Source organism: Nansenia antarctica, assembly GCF_963989245.1.
Source record: "Nansenia antarctica genome assembly, chromosome: 7".
Classification (NCBI taxonomy): domain Eukaryota; kingdom Metazoa; phylum Chordata; class Actinopteri; order Argentiniformes; family Microstomatidae; genus Nansenia; species Nansenia antarctica.
Genome location: NC_137677.1, coordinates 50,090,598 through 50,109,902, shown reverse-complemented (window position 1 = coordinate 50,109,902; position 19,305 = coordinate 50,090,598). Strand labels below are relative to the sequence as shown.

General features: G+C 41.9%; 1 protein-coding gene across 1 annotated transcript; it reads right to left on the bottom strand.

The window, feature by feature from the left end:
- Positions 1-3,274: 3,274 nt before the first annotated feature.
- On the bottom strand, positions 3,275-18,009 carry LOC308162722 (centrosomal protein of 55 kDa-like; the record flags this gene model as incomplete). Its single annotated transcript, XM_080536864.1, has 8 exons — positions 3,275-3,418; positions 4,204-4,329; positions 7,429-7,609; positions 8,089-8,254; positions 10,742-10,892; positions 13,808-13,873; positions 16,255-16,497; positions 17,851-18,009. 8 exons carry the CDS (start codon positions 18,007-18,009, stop codon positions 3,275-3,277), a joined length of 1,236 nt encoding a protein of 411 aa, XP_080392990.1.
- Positions 18,010-19,305: the final 1,296 nt, after the last annotated feature.

Here is a 19,305-nt window from a genome sequence, read left to right as displayed (position 1 = left end):
ACCTTACCAACAAGATGTCACGTCCAGGGTTTTTATAGATAGTCTTGGTCGGTGGGATCGGACGGTTTACTGCCCCTGGGTAGCTGCTGAAAGTAGGCTCTGAAGCACTGACCCAATCACAACATGCTGCTACGGAAACTGAGAGGGGTCATTCTCTCTCTCTTTCTAAAGGCGTTTCGTCTCTCCTTATGTCACAGGGCGTTTGCTGCAATTTATCAAACGCGTTATGAAGCCTCATAATGTCATGCAAACATCACCTGCATCGCAAAGTGCACAGACAGACAGGCTACTGCATACATTCATTTATTCATTTAATTTATTTAAAATGTCACTATTATTCACATCATGGTTATTATAAGCCTCAGTTTCGTTTGTCTTTTGAGAATATCATATATTGACAGTCATGGCCTGTTCGTATCGTTCTAAGACTACAGCAGGCACTGACTCGTCACTCCGCCTTTTTGGCCATGACTACTTCACAGGCATGAGAACTCTGAGAGATGACCTAAGACAGACTAGGTTGCCTATCTATGGGCAGATCTGTGCCACTAGAAACTGAATTTGAATTACTGACATTTGAATTTGAATTGCTCAATTTGAATGCTTTAATTTAAAAAATGAATTTTAATCACATAATTTGAATTTGTATTGTTTAACTTGATTCAGTTCTTCAATTCAGTTATTCAAGTTAAACAATACAAATTCAAATTATGTGATTCAAATTCATTTTTTTAATTAAAGTATTCAAATACTTGAAAAACTGAATCAAGTTAAACAATTCAAATTCAAATGTCAGTAATTCAAATTCAGTTTCTAGTGGCACAGATCTCTGCCCATACCTATCCTATGGCTCTGGCTATGAGAATACCCCCCCCCCCCCCCCACCCTGATTGTACAGTACGTAGCCGTGTTTAAACACTCTGTAAAGCACTCTCATAGCCACGACTATTTCAGTGCTGTGTAGCAGGTCTTGCCTAAACGGACAGCCATCTGCGTAGCATAGCCACCTCTCTAAAGCCCCTTTCACACATACGAGCCTTCCCAGTAGATTCCATGACATTTCCAGGGTCGGCTTATGTCTGAACGACTGCTGGGGCAATTACCCTGGAGACCATGTATAATTCCATGGAATTTACAGGGAAGGCTTAGGTGTGAATAGATGCCTGAGCATTGCCTGGTCTGTCTCCTGCATTGCGCAGTCAGCAGGGCAGAGTGCATAAGAACATATATATATGCAGGGGTGCACATAACTGGTGCGCCAGTGCGCATGCGTCGCCAAAATGCATGCTGCGCGGCAGATCAGCCGCATGAGGGCGCTTTTGCGCACCCCCCCAAAAAAAAAGATATATATATATATCCTCTACCATGGTTGAAATTGAGGACAGTGATAATTTACAGCAGTCAAGAGAGCAGTGACGATGACGATTAAGCTTGTAGCATAAATAAATGCTTAGGCTGTAACTTTTTGTTGAAAAGTTGATTTCAGTGTTTACAGAACAGAGCAGTGCTTAAAGAGATGTCAGTTGAGTTGATTTCATTGTGTTTAAAGGAGTCTGACAGACTTTCATGCTTAAAGAGCAGTCATTTGATTTTGCATTTGTTTATTTTGTTTTGCACACAATCATTTGTTCGTTCATCTTTATTTATGAATAAATGTCGTTTTGCTAATATAAGTTATCCATGTATCCCTTTTTCATCCATCCTGTGGGACGGGTCGTGACTCGCGAGCTCGGGGAGCACCAAACAGCATCCCTAGGTGCTCTGAGCACTGGCCCCAAAAAGTTATGTGCACCCCTGTATATATGTATATAGCAGACTTACCATATACTGTATATATGGCAGTCTCACCGGCTCCACGTTCTTTGGTGGAAAGGCATTTTTCTCCCAGCAAAGTCAAAATACGAAAATCTGCGCTCACTACCTTTTCCAGTTGAACATAAACTAAACTATTTAAATGCTGCTATTGTTTGCGAAGTTATATGATCCTTACATCCCACCAGTGGCAGACTCAGGCTGTTTGAAGGGCAGGGGCGAAAAGAAAATAAGGGCACCTACTGCACAACATGGGACCGCATCAGTGCACATGGTCAAGTTTAGACCATTGGAGGGACACCAAAAGGGCACGTCGCCCCCCCTGCCCCCCCCCTGAGTCCGCCAGTGCATCCCACCATTTCTTTAAAAGGATGCGAAGTTATAATGTAGCCTATGGAGACGTTGATCCCAAAGTCTGTTCAAACCCAGGCAGCGAGACCAGCAGGAAAACACAACTAGATCTTCTATAATTCTAACTGGATAGTACTTTGGTTCCAATCATAGTTAGCTAGATTACTTACTTAGCTAGCTTACTTTTACTTATCAAATGTACATTTTGTGATATAGACACACACCGTCTCCTCTCAGCTGTCCTGCATCGTGCAGTCAGAGCCCGCAGCGCAGAGCGCATAGCAATTCAATGGGGAAAATAAGTATTGAACACATCAATATTTTGTCCAGTAAATGTATTTCCAATGAGCCTATTCAAGTGAAATTTGCACCAGACTTTGGTATTAACTCAAACAATCCAGACAAAAAATCAAAACATTAAAGTCCATATGTAAATAAGGTTATGTGTAATAAAGTGGAATGAAACAGGAAAAAAGTATTGAACTGAAATTAATTCAATACTTAGTGGAGAAGCCTTTGTTTGTAATGACAGCTTCAAGGCACTTTCTGATGTATCTATCTATCTATACCTATCTACAGTACCAGTCAAACGTTTGGACACACTTCTCCATTCAATGGGAAAGTGTGTCCAAACTTTTGACTGGTACTGTACCTACCTACCTACCTACCTACCTACCTACCTACCTATCTATCTATCTATCTATCTATCTATCTATCTATCAATCTATCTATCAATCTATCAGACCAGGCTGTAAGGTGGTGGCCAGACAAGACCTGTGATAAAGGCGTGAGACAGAAAACAACACAGGAGCTTATATCAATAGAATGTTGTTTGATGGGCAAAATATAATTTACTTAAACTGACCGACAGCTGGAAACAAGAACCATAAACTTTGAGAAAACATATTTTTCATTGTGTAACTGTTCAATCGAGTGGGGAGTGATAACAAGGGTCTACAGAATTTAATTGGAGAAAACAACAGAACAATTCACAACAGACACTAAAAAGCTTCTGAATCTGGTTTTAAAACAGATCATCTAAATTAACCTACCGAATGTAAATTCAAGAGTAATGCGTATCAAAATGCATGTAAAGTTCCCGGGCCCTTGCTTAGCCCAGACAGTGATCGAGGTGATTCAGCAGCTCTCGGTGCTGGCTGGCAGGGTACTGGGCCTGACAGCTGGGACACACCAGGAAACTCTCGTCCAGCAGGTTGGGGAGGTGGGGGGAGAGGGAGGTCCTCTTAAGCTCCTTCTGCCATTGGGGATAGGGGATTGTACTTATGTTGGGGAGGGGGTGTTATGTCATCATATGCACATCATATGATCAGAAGAACTGGACTGCATGTAAAAACAAAGTGGCATGTATTACCTGTATGAGTAACAAAATACTGACCATGGCCAGACTCATTTTAATCTGGATCAGAATGATCCTGATACTGTTTTGCTATCCAGAATCAGATCTATCTGGCTGATTTCCCCTATACGACTCAAAATTAGCCATATAGATCTGATCCTGGATAGCAAAAAAGAATCAGGATCATTTTGATCCAGATTAAAAGTTTTGAACAACTGGGCCCTAGTTTCTCTACCCACCTGATTCAACTTACTACCTACTACTTACTACCTTTCTACCTACTTGGGTTAGACCAATTTAACCAATGCAACTTGGGGTTCACTTATTTTTGCACCTGCACTCATTTCTTTATAATTTAGTTTTTCTTCGACACGCATGATTCCCTCTAAACCAACGTAAGGAATTGGCAAATATAAACCTGTTATGTCAGATTAAAAAAGGTTCTGATTGAATAAAGATTTCATGGTAAAAACAAACAAATACATCTATAATTGCACAAGGGGTTCCCATACTTTCAAGCAGCACTGTATGTTGGGGAGGGGTTATGTCATCATATGCATATGATCAGAAGAACAGGGGGGGTATTCCATCAACATCACTAAAGAAAAGACTTTCCTTTAGCAACGTTGATTGAATGTGAAAACAAACATGGCATGCACACTACACACTGTTCCTGTATTAACCTCTGACTCCAGCTTGTCCATATCGTCCTTAGCCTTGCGGAGCTCCCTCAACACCTTGTGCAGCTGTTTCTGTAGATGCTGACAGTCTCTCCTCTCATCCTCCAGGTCTCTGCCTGACACCTGGATCTGGCCAGGGGAACACAAAGCATTTCAAACAAGGTTGTTATTATTATAATTATCGAAAAAATCGATTTCCCGATTCAAAATCTATCTTAATTTGAATGAGCGATTATCGATTCATAAATCCCGAGATCGATCTTTTATGCCTTTTCCTGCTGCAACCCGCTACAAGATCTCGTGGCTAGATCTCGCGCAACGAGGCTTCGAAAGCCAGCATTTTCAACAACGCTGTACAGTCGTATATACTTGCATATGAAACTTGCAACAGCCTCGGTTATTTTTTGGGCACGCGGAGAATTGGATTGTAACTTGCAAACAAGCGTCTTCTCCAGCAAGGCTTGTTTGCATAATGTCATGTCAATGTACTAGAACCATGCTACGTTTTACCGACACGCAAACAGTTGAGTGAAGTGATAATCCCAAACATGTACGCGAATGTGAAACATGACGTCACAACTTGCTGCATGTGTAACGTTATTTGGTCCTCATATCGGGATCTGCTGTCATGATCTGACTTTTTTTGAAAAATGGGAATACAGTGTTCAGAATAGCATACTAGCATACTACTCATACTAGATATGACGTAGATTTTAGTATGCGAGAACGTTCACACTGTACAGTATGCGAGATTTGAGTATGTGAGAAATGTAGTATATGTTACGGTACATGTGGGAATACGGTACATGTGGGAAAACTAGGGTTAGGGTTAGGTGCTACGTCGACTTGGTACATGCTGGTATGTCTAACCCTAATCCTAACCCTAACCATAACCGTAACCGTAGCACCCTAGCACCTAACCCTAACCCTAGTTTTCCCACATGTACCGTATTCCCACATGTACCGTAACATATATACTATATTTCCGGAATAATTTAAGTGTGTTACGACTGGACACTTTTGGATTACTGCTTCCCCAAAATGCATTTCGCGTCCAGGGTTGCCAGATGGGGCGGGTTACCGCCGAATGGGCTACTGGATTTTGAGGTTATAGAAAGTTTAGGCTATAAATTGTCAATCCCATCTGGCAACCCTGTGCACTTTCAGCCTCGTCAAACTGCGTCATACAAAGTTGTCATACAGCTGTTGTTTACATTGTCCGATAGCCTGGGGACCGACATTTTGCAATAAACATCGTTTTTTGCACATATTTGAGTGTGCAGATGCTGCCTTTTTGCACTCTATTTGATACTCTTCAGTTGCAGCACCCCAGCTAAGTCTGATCACGTGGTATTTTCACTATACTGGGAATTAACATGGTGAAATGCATTCTTAGACAAGGCTACGTCGTCATGATTACAAATATGCCACTTGAAATGCATGAAATCCAAGTTTAGTGTCTTACACACATGTTCGCCTAGTATTTGACTGATTGTAGCCCAATCACGAATGATCCCAGTATTGTCGCTTCAGACGGACAAGTTGGTTGTAGTGCTTGCTGCAGCAAACCCACGATATGTTATTGCTCATATATATTTATTTTAATCATGTTCTTTTACCAACTGCTAAGACAACAATATAGTAAGCTAGTTACTTGAGCTAGCTAAAGATATTGGCCCCCCAAATAATTTTACAACTTGTTGTAATTATGTTACGATGTTTCTGTCGAACTCCGTAAGTGAAGGTATATAAGCAACGCAGGGTGCGTTCGTAAATTCGCACACTGGGTTCAACGTCATAAAGGGACCAGATAATTTGATTGGACAAGAGGCATTCCATGAGTGCTGATCAGATTTCCAGGGCGAATTCAATTTACGAACGCAGCCGTATGTAGCTAGCGAACAGAAAACGTCAGATCAGATAAACGGGTTATTTTGATAAACTGGACACATTTTGGGAATATATGTGGTTACTTTCTCGCCTGAAAACATATTAAAACTTCATAAAACGACATGTTAACAAAAATTACAGCTTTTAGCCAATGGAGGTTTAAAATGGAGGAATTTGAATTGCCCGCTCCTGCCGGTGCGAAATGCATTCTGGGAGGCAGTATGCATGCAGTGTAAACGGTCAGCTGGTTTTGGCATACTTATTATGAATTTAGTAGGCAGTATGCAGTATATACACATTGAGGATGCTAGTATGATTATATAAATATATATATAAATGTCACTCTCAAAGAACCTGAAGCGTAAAATTGACGTGGAAAACCGCAGCTTTAATGAAGAATGGACTGACTGACATTTGCAAACTACTTAAGCAAGTTGGCTTAGCATTGCCATGTCCAGGTAGAATGAAGCAAAATGTATCAGTCCAATCGGCACTAAACAGTCTATTTTCGGTGTCAACTTTACGTTTCTTTGAAGCCATTTTATGAACGTATTTATTTGTCTTATCCATCCCGCTTTTCGATTCACTACAACTGACGTATTCATATTATGTTGCGGGCCAAGGAAGGGAGCTGGACTACACAGGAAATATGGGGTGGAATTAAGAGAGAACAATTTTTTCCCTTAAAACTATAATTTCGCTATCAAATTATTATTTTTAATTTAATAAAATCAATAAAATTCAGGCATTTCTCCCAAAATTCTCACAGGCCGGGTGTAAACCCGTCAAGGCTGGATGTGGCCCGCGTTGGTGTAGGCCAGGGGAACCCTCAGAAGAAGACCCTGTAGACCCTTTTAGGTTATTTTCAGAACCCTGGGTTAACCCTATGTTTTTTTAAAAGAGTGTACGTATGTTCTGAGTCTTGCCAAGTACTCCCTGTGGATAGGTCAAATACCCCAGTACCTCCCTGTGGTCAAGTACCCCAGTTTAACCACATGTACCCCAATTTAGGGCGCTTAGGTGGCGTAGCGGGTTAAGCGTTGACCATGGAACCGCAGGGTCCCCGGTTCGATTCCGGCATATCCTGCATGTAATCCCTCCTCTCTCTCTCACCCATCCTTCCTGTCTAAATCTCTACTATATATCTGTCAATAAAATGAAAAATATGAGTGGGACTGCCCCACTCAGAAAAAATTACATTAAAAAAAAGAAAGAAAAAAAAAGTACCCCAATTTAACCACAAGTACCCCAGTTTAACCACACTGTCCATTGTGTAGACCCTGCCACTCACATAACTGGATCACATCAGTCCAGAGTCATGGTACTCCACTGTCGTACCTGCAGCTGAAGCTCAGTAGACATCTGTCTCTCCTCCTCCAGTCTGCCCTGGAGGTCCTCCGTCTCAGCCCTCAGCCGGCCCTCCCTGTCCCCAGAGCGGCGCCTCTCCTCCTGGGCACTCTTCCAGACCAGCTCCTTCTCTACCTGGAGCTGCTGCTTCATCTCAGACTTCTCTTGGTACCTTCCAGGGAGTTCCATTTCAATTCAGGAGATCAGAAAGAAATTATACAAATTAAAATGTGAAAAGAAATCTCATTTAAAGTACACTAAATGGCACTTTTCTGTTCTTTTTTAAAAGTTATTTTTTGGAGTGGGGCAGTCCCACTCTTATATTTTTAATTCGAGACAGTAGAGAGAGACAGGAACAGAAGGAGGAGAGGGTGTCAGCAGGGCTTGGGCGGGATTCGAACCCATGCCGACAAGGGCATGTGTGAACACTGTCTGTTTTGCACCATTGTGCTAGATCACACTTTTTTGTTGTTGTTGTTGAATTGGAATTTAATTTCGCAGAAAGCAGAATGGACCCCAACCCTGACACCTTCACGGTTGCCTGTCAGACACTCAGCAGGAGCCCATGACCCTCTCTAACGTTTGTTAACAAAACGTCATTGATTCTAACATGATAGACAGCAGTGGGACCAACACTTTGACCTAGGGTACCTCCGCTGCATTTCAGTCAGTTGTCTCTGGGCTGTGTGGACCTGCTCCCTCTGCCCCTCTAGCTCTGTCTGGGCTGTGTGGACCTGCTCCCTCTGCCCCTCTAGCTCCATCTTGGCTGTCCGCAACAGTTGGTCATAGTGCTCCTGCATCTCGGCTGCCCTTCTCTCTGGAGGCGGGGGTTCAGGGTGACAAATGAAGCGTAGAGCGTAAAAAATATATCTTCAACAAGCAGTGTATGGACCACTCAAAGCTCTAGTATGGTACAGGGCAGGCATACATACAGTGGGGTGCAAACATGTGGGCACCCCTAGTCAAAATGCCTTTTACAATTAATATCTAAGTGAAAAGAAGCAAACCTAACCTCTAAATGGTACAAAGTTAAACATGACACATTTCATCACATTTTAAAGCAAGGTTAAAAAAAAAGTATTACTTTTTACAGTTTCAAAATAATAAAACAAGGAAAAGGGCCTTGTGCAAAAGTTTGGGAACCTTGTCAGCTAGTACTTTGTAACTTCTCCTCTGGCAACTATAACAGGCAAGGCAAGGCAAGGCAAGTTTATTTGTATAGCACATTTCATACAACAGGGGCAATTCAAAGTGCTTTACATACATTATTAAAAAATACAGCGAGAGGAGCATAGTAAGAAAATAAAAATTACAATGAATAAAAGCAAATATAAGAAGTAAATAGATAAAACATTCGAAAAAAGACATTGATAGAAGTGTTTGTGTTTGAAAAACAGCTTGCAAACCTTTCCTGTAGCCAGCTAAGAGTCTTTCAATTCTTGTTTTGGGAATTTTTCCCCATTCTTCCTGGCAGAACACCTCTAGCTCAGAAATATTCTTCAGCCTTCTTGCATGCATGGCATGTTTGAGACCTCTCCACAGATTTTCAATAATATTCAAGTTTGGGGACTGTGATGGCCATTCCAAAACCTTCATCCGTCTTTCCTGGAGGTACTTCATGGTTGATTTTGAGGTATGCTTCGGGTAATTGTCTTTCTGGAATACCCAACCTCTCTTCAACTTAAATTTCTGGACTGACCTTTGAACATTAGCCTCTAGAGAGTCTAGAATATCTTGAAATTAAAAAGAATGTCTTTAAAATGTGCAAAAAGGTGTCATGTTTAACTTTGTAGCATTTAGTGTTCAGGTTTGCTTTCAATCACTTGGAGATTAATTGTAACAGACATTTAAACCAGGGGCCCAAATTTGTGCACCCCACTGCACTGTACATACACATATACTGTACATACATCATATCATCATCATAACTCATAGACAATCTGGACAGAAGCATTCTTTATAGCCATGATGTAATTGTTGGAGAAGTTGTGTTTTGCCATTGATGCTCAGCACATACATAGACACACACACACACACGCACGCACGCACGCACGCACGCACGCACATACCTAAAGAGCAGCAGTGAAACCTTTACGAATCTTTCTATACTTAATAGGGGTGTAACAGTTTACATGTTCGTACCGCACATTTTCGGTACGGGTCCTTCAGTTCGGTTCGCGTGTGTACCGACAAATTCAGCTTTACCCACTGCACGCGCAGAACTTTTTTGTGTGTTGAAGTAATCTCAGCCAGTACGCATGCGCAGACACAGAGAGATTGTAGTTTAGCTTAAACTAGAGCTTGAAGTTCCTCCAGCATCCCTTAAGTCCCCTGTTTGGGAAAATTACGGTTTCTCAGTTGACGATGGACAAAGACAGGTGGATCGGACCAAAGCTAACATTGTTCAACTGCAATCGGGTTGGCAGTACGAACTTGCTCACATCACCTGAATGTCAACATCACAGGTACAAGAAAAGAACTGTGAAGTGAAGTTCCCCATGGTATTTAAATACCTCTCGCTAGCCATTCAGACCGGGCCAAAGAAAAAACAAACATAGCAGGTGACCATACTCCGTTGTCGAGAACACAGGTTTAAACAATGAAAGTAATCGAGTCTCGTTACGTAGTTCCCACTCGTCCACATTTCAGCCAGCAAACCATACCAGCCCTTTATAAACAAGCACAAACTACAGTTGTCCACAACTTATCCAAGGCACCTGTTTTCTTAATTAATAAAGGAAGACCCACTGTTTGTTCACTAAACTACTGTTTAATAATAATGAAAATATATATATATAATATATATATGTTTTGTGATTTTTAACCCTGCTGTACCGAAAACTTACCGAACCATGACTTCAAAACCGCGGTATGTACCGAACCGACATTTTTGTGTACCGTTACATCCATAGTAAATAATAATAATAATAATAATAATAATAATACATTACATTTGTATAAGAATTTAAGTGAAAGCACACATATCAAAAAACATTCATGCATAACACACATGCATAACACACAGCCCTGTGCATTAAAAGTCTGAACATAACACACAGCCCTGTACATTAAAAGAGTCAACAGTTTCAGCAACCCCACGTTTAGTCCTATCTGTACTATCTGTTATTAAGTAAGCTCCGAAAGTGTTTTGTGCAAACGCTGAACGAACAAAGGCTTGGTGAGACCAGTCACAGCCAGCCCACTGCCCGCGAAAGGGACTTTGATCCCCATTGTTTTGACATGTGCGCCCCTGGATTGCGGATGCCCCAGCAGTGCGTGCCCCCTGCCCACGGCCCGGTCTCACCATCTGAATGGGCCTCATTGTGCTGCTGGGTGAGAGCCTCCTTGGTCTGGTTCAGCTGCTGCTCCAGCCCAAACGCCCAGGCCAGCACCGACTTCGTATAGTCCTCTCTCTGCTGGTCGTACGCCAGCCACTGCTGGTTCTTCTCCAGAGCCTTAGAGACATACACAGAAGGCACAGGAGGACATGGACAATATAGAGAGATGTTTTCAACACACACCCAACCACAGACACACACATGAACGCACACACGCACACACACTGTGTCCCGGTAAAAATAGCTCCGTACAGAGCTCCGGACTAGCCCTCCGCTAACGGGTCAGATTTATCGGCCCAACAGGTCTTAACCGAATTGGCGCGTCAAGATACTTAGGTTAGAGGTGGATAGATTCACCCTGCTCTTAAGTGTCTGTCCCAAAGTCTGCCCTGCTACCTCTTATTCACAATATCTCATAAGTAACTCATATTAAGATAAGGTGTATAAGCCCCTAACTTATCCTTGTATTCCGTACCTGTGCGTCAAATACACCGCAAAGCCCCAGGTAGGATGTCCCTATCATATACCTAAACCTGTTAACCTACTGGGGCCTCATTTATAAAAAAAAGTACTTGAACGTCATCTTTGACTTTCACGTAAGCACATTTTTCTAAACGGACGTAAGCATTATTTATAAAACGGGCTGTGATGGTTTAAAATTGCGTACGTGCTTCCTTCTATAAATACCAACGCAGGTGAATGAGGTTTGTATTAACGCCCTGTGATAGCGGCTCAATTATAGCGGCTAAATTAAGTCAAGTGCTATAATATAGGGTAGTCTGGAAGCGGGAGAGGGCAGAGAAGGGTGGCTTCTTGGTAAGTTGCATTTGTAACGTTTGATCATGACAACCAGGCAAATGCTTATACTCAGTACTCAAGTTGTAAAAGAAAATCAGGGGAGGTGGTGGATTTTATCATATGAGGACAATTTTTGCATCCCCTCAGCGTCAGTGACTTCAGTGTCAGTAACTTAGTAAAAATGTCATTGCATGTGTGCGTGCCCCCTCGCACCTTGAAATAGCAGTAATACCACGTTCATTGATAAAATGACATAAAGTATGGAAAGAGGGGATGGCCGTTTTAGAAGGGGGATGATTTTGACTGTTTTTATTTCAGGGGGGATACGATCCCCCCTCATCTCGAGTGCTGCTTATACTGTAATAATATAATGGTCTTATTCTTATCAGGTGACATTGAAAACATGGCTGCGAACTCCCTTTGCGAACTCCCAGACACCGGAGAAAATCCAGTATAATTTAGCGCATGGCAGGGCAAGATCCGTTGTGGAACGCACTAGGCATGTTGAAGGGGAGATAGACAGCTCCGGAGGGATATAAAGAAAGACTGAAATACAATCATAAACATCAGTTCCCTTTAAATCTTGAATTAAACTAATTTCCTCGGCTGATAACAACATCGTTAATTTTATTACGAGCCACTTGTATGAATTACAGTAGGCAGTGCGGCTCACATGCCTGTAATAACTCCGCATAACCAGTAGGTAATGTGCGTACGCAAGGTCAATACCCGACGTAGAGCTACGATCGTTTCCACGGTCAAATCAACTCACGTTGGAATTGTATAAATCACTACGTTGACGTGGTTTTCTACGTACGACACGGGTAAGATAAAAATTTGATCTAAGTACTTTCTATAAATGAAATTCTGAACCGTGATATCCAGTCTACCCATGATAGAACCTGTCCTACCCAATCATAAGGACTGGTTCACCCATTATAAGACTGGACACCTCACCCGCTCATAGGGTCAAGGCTACCTTATTCCCTGCTCCCTTGATAGAATTTGAAGCTATCTGTGACTCGCCTTGTACCACCCTTGTATAGGCATAAAACCCTCTAATTGTTTTTTTACATTAATATAATGAGGTTTTCTTGAATAGCATGCACTTCAATACACAGCGTAGTCTCATGCTCCAAGTTTATAAACTGTAGTACATCTGCAACATCATACACCGTGAGATACCAGATGTACCAGCTTATAAATACCCTAATGTTAGAGATAATGAGTATAATAATTCACCAAAATAATACTAATACTCATTTGATATAGTTGAACACAATAATAGCTATGTAAGTGCTGTTAATGATCCTAATACTTTGTCAAGTCTTTGAACCCATTTTGTCAATTTACTCAGATAATTATTTGATTGGTTAAATAAAAAAAATACAAAAATACCAGCACATGGATATATATAAGCGGGTTAAATGTATAAAAATAAGAAATTCAAGAAATTAAATAAAATCATAAAGTAATGTAAAAGTCATAACAAAAAGTTAAAATAATACTAAGACATTTAAATGGATGACCAACCTTATTCTTTCCCTATTCTGCCACACACTCACATGCGCACGCACACGCACACGCACAGGTTGTTGTCTGAACAGTGGGTGGTCCAGGGTGTAAACACCTCATTTAGGACTGGTTTAATCTCACAAAGGAGTGGCCTGATTTAAAACCAGAGGAAAACAGCTTAGATCGGAGGAAACTCTTCAGCTCCGGTGACATCGTGGTGACATCATACTCACATCTCTGGGGACATCATACTCACATCTCTGGTGACATCATACTCACATCTCTGAGGTGACATCGTACTCACATCTCTGAGGTGACATCATACTCACATCTCTGAGGTGACATCATACTCACATCTCTGAGGTGACATCATACTCACATCTCTGAGGTGACATCGTACTCACATCTCTGGTGACATCATACTCACATCTCTGAGGTGACATCATACTCACATCTCTGAGGTGACATCATACTCACATCTCTGAGGTGACATCGTACTCACATCTCTGAGGTGACATCATACTCACATCTCTGGTGACATCATACTCACATCTCTGAGGTGACATCATACTCACATCTCTGAGGTGACATCATACTCACATCTCTGAGGTGACATCGTACTCACATCTCTGAGGTGACATCATACTCACATCTCTGGTGACATCATACTCACATCTCTGGTGACATCATACTCACATCTCTGGTGACATCATACTCACATCTCTGAGTTTCTCCTGCATCACTGCAGCAGTGCTGGAGGCCGTCTGTCCATCTGAGGGGCGGCTCTGTGGGACCAGACAACTCATCAGACAACTCAACTCATCAGTCAGCATCACTGATTTCAGATATCATCATATTTGAGCCTATGAGAATGAGAATAGAAAAAGGCATCCAGAAGAGAAACCAACACCAATGTTTTATTGGTGAGGCTTATATCATTGGTTGGTAAGAGAGTAGTGTGTCATTTCAATCGATGATCACGACATGAGTCATCCAGGGTTTACCAATGAAAAAACAGTTGGACGATGGCTCTCTCATCATGTTCAGTGACCCAACAGGATACTGAATAGGTATCGCCCCCAACAGGCCATGCTGAGAGATCTAGAGCTTTACAGACACACAGAGAGGGTTGTTTTGAACCCCCCCTTCCCCAGGCCAGGCTGTTGAGAGGTCTATATGCCCCCCCCCCAGGCCAGGCTGTTGAGAGGTCTATATGAATAAGACACCAGTGCTATGTTCTCAAATACAGGAAAAACATCTCCTTGTAACAGGCATATTTAATGTAAATGCTGCCATCTAGTGTTCTCATTCTCGTTCATACATTTTTACATTTACCGGTACACCATTTATCAGATGCTTTTATCCAAAGCCACTTACAATTAGAGATTACAGGAACAGTCTCCCTGGAGTAATTAAGGGCTGGGTACCTTACTCAAGGGCACACTAGTGGTGTTCCCAGGTGGGATTTGAACTCATGAACAGTGAGAACGCACGTTACCCAAAAACCGAATACAACTCAATTGCTGTACCCTGCATTATCAAAACTTCAACAGAGAATCAACATTTGATTCTCAAACACACAATATAATATGAAAATAAAACACTGAAAATAGATGACGGGTCAAACATAAGACATAGATTCATTCCCAATGATTATTTCAGTCATGGCCATGATCAAACAAACTCATACAAGTGGTCACATGACCAACTTACACAACTTAACATTATGTTATATCTGACTCCAAAAGACATTTCATGATAATGATTGACAATGCTTTGTTCATGTTCCTGTGTGACAATTAAGCAATATCACACGAGAGGGAGTGTGTTATACTGAATATCAGCACGGCTGTGATTCGGACGTAGGTACGAGGCCGCAGGCCAAGTACCGAAGTGTCGGAACTAACTGTTGTATAATCGATCATATCGGATCCTAGATTCCATTAAGAATACACAAAATGCTATTTCACCATGCACTCACGTTAATATAAATCGGCTTGCGAGGAGTTTATGCTCAGGCCAATAGCTGTATAAACTGTCTCATTAACAATGCATGTGAACATTGATGGAAAACTCTGTGATAACCTGGTCACGATTATGTAGTTTTGTCTGAAAATTAGAATAGAGTTCTCAAATGTTGATTGACACAAATTCTGACCAATCACAAAACCACCCTAAGTATGTGAATCATCTATCCATCAGTCATCATAAGAAAAGGTAATCCATGCCAAAACCAAGGGCCACTGCCAGTCACAGTGTAGGTTATATCATAGCCTATGTCAGGTTATGCCAAATGTCAGGTTATGTCAAAGCCTATGTCAGGTTATGTCATTGCCTATGTCAGCTTATGTCAAAGCCTATGCCAGGTTATGTCATTGCCTATGTCAGGTTATGTCAAAGCCTATGTCAAGTTATGTCATAGCCTATGTCAGGTAATGTCACATGTCAGGCTATGTCATAGTAGTCTATGTCAGGTTATGTCAAAGCCTATGTCAGGTTATGTCATTGCCTATGTCAGGTTATGTCATTGCCTATGTCCGCTTATGTCATAGCCTAAGTCAGGTTATATCATAGCCTATGTCAGGTTATGTCACATGTCACGGTTATGTCATAGCCTATGTCAGGTTATGTCACATGTCACGGTTATGTCATAGTCTATGTCAGGTTATGTCATAGTCTATGTCAGGTTATGTCATTGCCTATGTCCGTTTATGTCATAGCCTAAGTCAGGTTATATCATAGCCTATGTCAGGTTATGTCACATGTCACAGTTATGTCATAGCCTATGTCAGGTTATGTCACATGTCACGGTTATGTCATAGCCTATGTCAGGTTATGTCACATGTCACAGTTATGTCATAGCCTATGTCAGGTTATGTCACATGTCACAGTTATGTCATAGCCTATGTCAGGTTATGTCACATGTCAGGTTATGTCATAGCCTATGTCAGGTTATGTCACATGTCAGGTTATGTCACATGTCAGGTTATGTTGTTTGGTCAACAAGCTTCAGGTTCACATTCTCAGGAAGCTCAAGTCTTTCTGAAAATCTGAACACTGCGAGGAAGAGAGCTGTACGTTGTTCTTATGACGATGTACATTATCAACAGGAGAATAATAATAAATAAATACATGCCTGCTGGCCAGCATTGTTTCTTCCCTCCACTTCTTGGCACTTAGCAGACACTGCCACCAGCGTGTTCTTGACGTCCTCCGTCTCGGCTTGGAGTGACTGGTAGAATCTCTCTCTCTGCTCTGCCCCCCTGAGGTAGTGATCTATCTGGGCCTGGAGACCCACCACAGTCTCTCTGCCCGTAAGGAGCTTCTGTGTCAGGGAAGCTATGTCTTGGTCCTTCGCCATCAGCTGTTGTGAGCTCTTCTCCCGCAGAGTCTCAAGTGACAGGATTCTCTGAGGAAATACGAAATAACTTATCAGGAAAGGCTGACAAACTGCTGTTTCAGGAACAACTAACAACCATAATACAACAACAACAACAAGCTGGAAACGTTCAATCTATCAGATGTTTTACCCATCTCAAAAGGTGTGCCGCAGGGTTCTATATTAGGTCCAATCCTCTTCACATAAACGATATTGCCTCCGCAAAAACAACAACTGCCAAGCTCATTTTTATGCTGACGATACGATCGTCTACTATGTAGCAGATTCTGTACAACTGGACACTGAAAGACTGCAGCTTGTGTTCAATGCTCTTCAAGAAGCACTATTCAATCTTAAACTGGTTCTGAACGCTTGTAAAACAAAATGTATGTTATTTACGAATACCAAAAATATTGATCTTGATAGTTTATGTATAACCACAGTAAAAGGCTCTGGCATTGGGAGAGTCTCAGAGTATCATGGGTCTGGATTGATCATTAACTTCAATTTCTATCAGTGTCATATTGATAACCTTGTCAGTAAGCTGCGTCAGAAGGTTGGCTTGTTGTACAGAAACAAATCCTGTTTTCCTTTGTCGTACAGAAAAAGAATTATGGAAGCAACTTTCCTGTCTGTCTTGGACTATGGTGATGTGATCTATAGACATGCTACGTCTTCAAAGCTAAAGCCACTTGACTCAGTCTATCACTCTGCCCTTAGATTTATCACAGGTGCTAATTACAACACTCACCATTGTCTTTGATAAAACATGGTTGATTGGTCATCCCTGTAAATGAGGCATAATAGGCATTGGTATCTGTTTATTTCCCACTTCTTGGGAATTTGCCACTGTACATTTATTTATTCACTGTTAAATCAGAATCTTGGCCCTTACCTCACCATATCAAATAACTGGCTTACTCTTAAGGTCCCCTGTATGCGTACAGAACTTGGAAAGACTGCATTTTTATGTGCTGCTCCATACTCCTGGAACCTGCTACAAAGCAGTTTTAAAATAGACTCTCTCCCATCTATTGGTCAATTCAAGGCAATGACTAGGGACCACTGCATATCTATTTGCTTTGATTGAACCTTGTTGAAATGTGTATTTATTATTGTTATTGCTCTTATTGTGTTTTTATTGTTGCACTAATGTATGTTTATGTATTTATTGTGTTGCAAAGTATGTGTATATCCTGTACACTCGACCCCACCGAAAATGAGGGTCTCCCTCAGTGGTCCCCGAGTTGAAATAAAGGCTTGAAATGAAATTAAACAACAACAACAACAACATAACATGGCAGAACTTATAATATATATAATATACTTATTAATGATACTACTCTTAGGCTACTTAGCCTATAAGAACAACAGGAGTCTTACCTCTAAGAGGTGGTTATCTTCATAATCTGATGGCTTCATCGTGGATTCATCCAGTGACTTCCTGAGGTCGGTGTTCTCCTGTCTGAGTTTGCTCATCTCAATGTCCGTGTCACAGCAGCACAGCATCCCGCCTATCTTCTTGTTCTTTTTGGACGCCATGGCTTCGATGTTATCAGCTAGCTAGCTAGCAACTGTCACCTGAACAGAAAGTGATTAATTCAGAGGATATCCATATTTCAACTGTAACTTCTACTGTCAAATATAGCTATTTGGGTAAGAAGAACCCTTTGAAAAGATTCCCGAGGTGGTGGAGAAGTAAATTGAAAGCCACATTCAGAGAGGAGTTCTCCGCGGGACGAATACAAGCGTCGAGGGAACTCGGAAAAGTGGCTGCAATTAACCGGAGCTAGCTAGCCTGTCTGCTGTCTGTGAAGCGTGTCTGTGCAGAGCTACTGGAAAACAGACAGTGTCGGCAGCGCGAGAGGACAGCAAGACCAGGAAAGCGGTCGGGTAAGCAACAGCACTGACCAGCGAACTAATTCAAGCTGGATGTGTATAGAGACTTGCCTTGCTAGCCAGAGTGATGAACGTGGGACTGACTGTGTCGGCTAAAGTGGCTAAACGGAGTGTTATATCCAAACTGTGAGAGGAGGAGGAGCCTAGTGCGTCACTGACGAGCACGAGCGGCTCACGAGAGAAGATCCGGAGTTTCAAAATAAGAGTCCCATTTATTCTGGCAGTAAATAAATGTCAGTTTTGACTGTAAAACGTCACAGTTGAATGAAACGAAGGAACCTGTGAGCAGTTTGAAGGGACTTTAATCTGTTAAAGAAAATAACAGCAGAGTTTGAATACAAATTTAAACATTGATAGCCTGTGAAAAGAGATAGGAAAATGGCTGAAGAGGACCAGTCCGTAGCTCAACTGAAAAAAGAGAGAAATTCAGCTAAATCCAACTTTAGCAAAAAATCTGCCTTCATGCTCTGCGTTATACCCTCCATGGTCGAGAGCGAATTAAAGGTCCAGTGGCAGGCTTTCTCTAATGAAGCTGAGAAGCTCCTGGAAGCCAATAGTAGCTATGAAGAGGGTCTGCTTGCAGAAGCGGAAGAGGACCCCACCAAACTATCGGAACAACAGATGAGAGACATCAAGAAGGTGAGCAAAGACTGCATGACTAAATTGTCGGAGGTTGGCGATCTCGTAAAACTCCATCTGTGGTCAAGATACGGTGAAAGAAGAGTGTTGTTCGCGATCAGGGAGGCTGGGCGAGCTAAAGAAGAGACAGAAAAGGTCCCATTGGGCCAGCTAGACCATGACTGCCATGAGAGACAAGTGCACCATTTAGAGGAGCTCACTACAGGAGCAGAGAAAGAGCTCTCTGTCTGGAGAGACTGGGCCCCTGTCGCTGCTATAGAAGACGTGGAGAGACGGCTGCATCATTTGATGTCCTCAAAG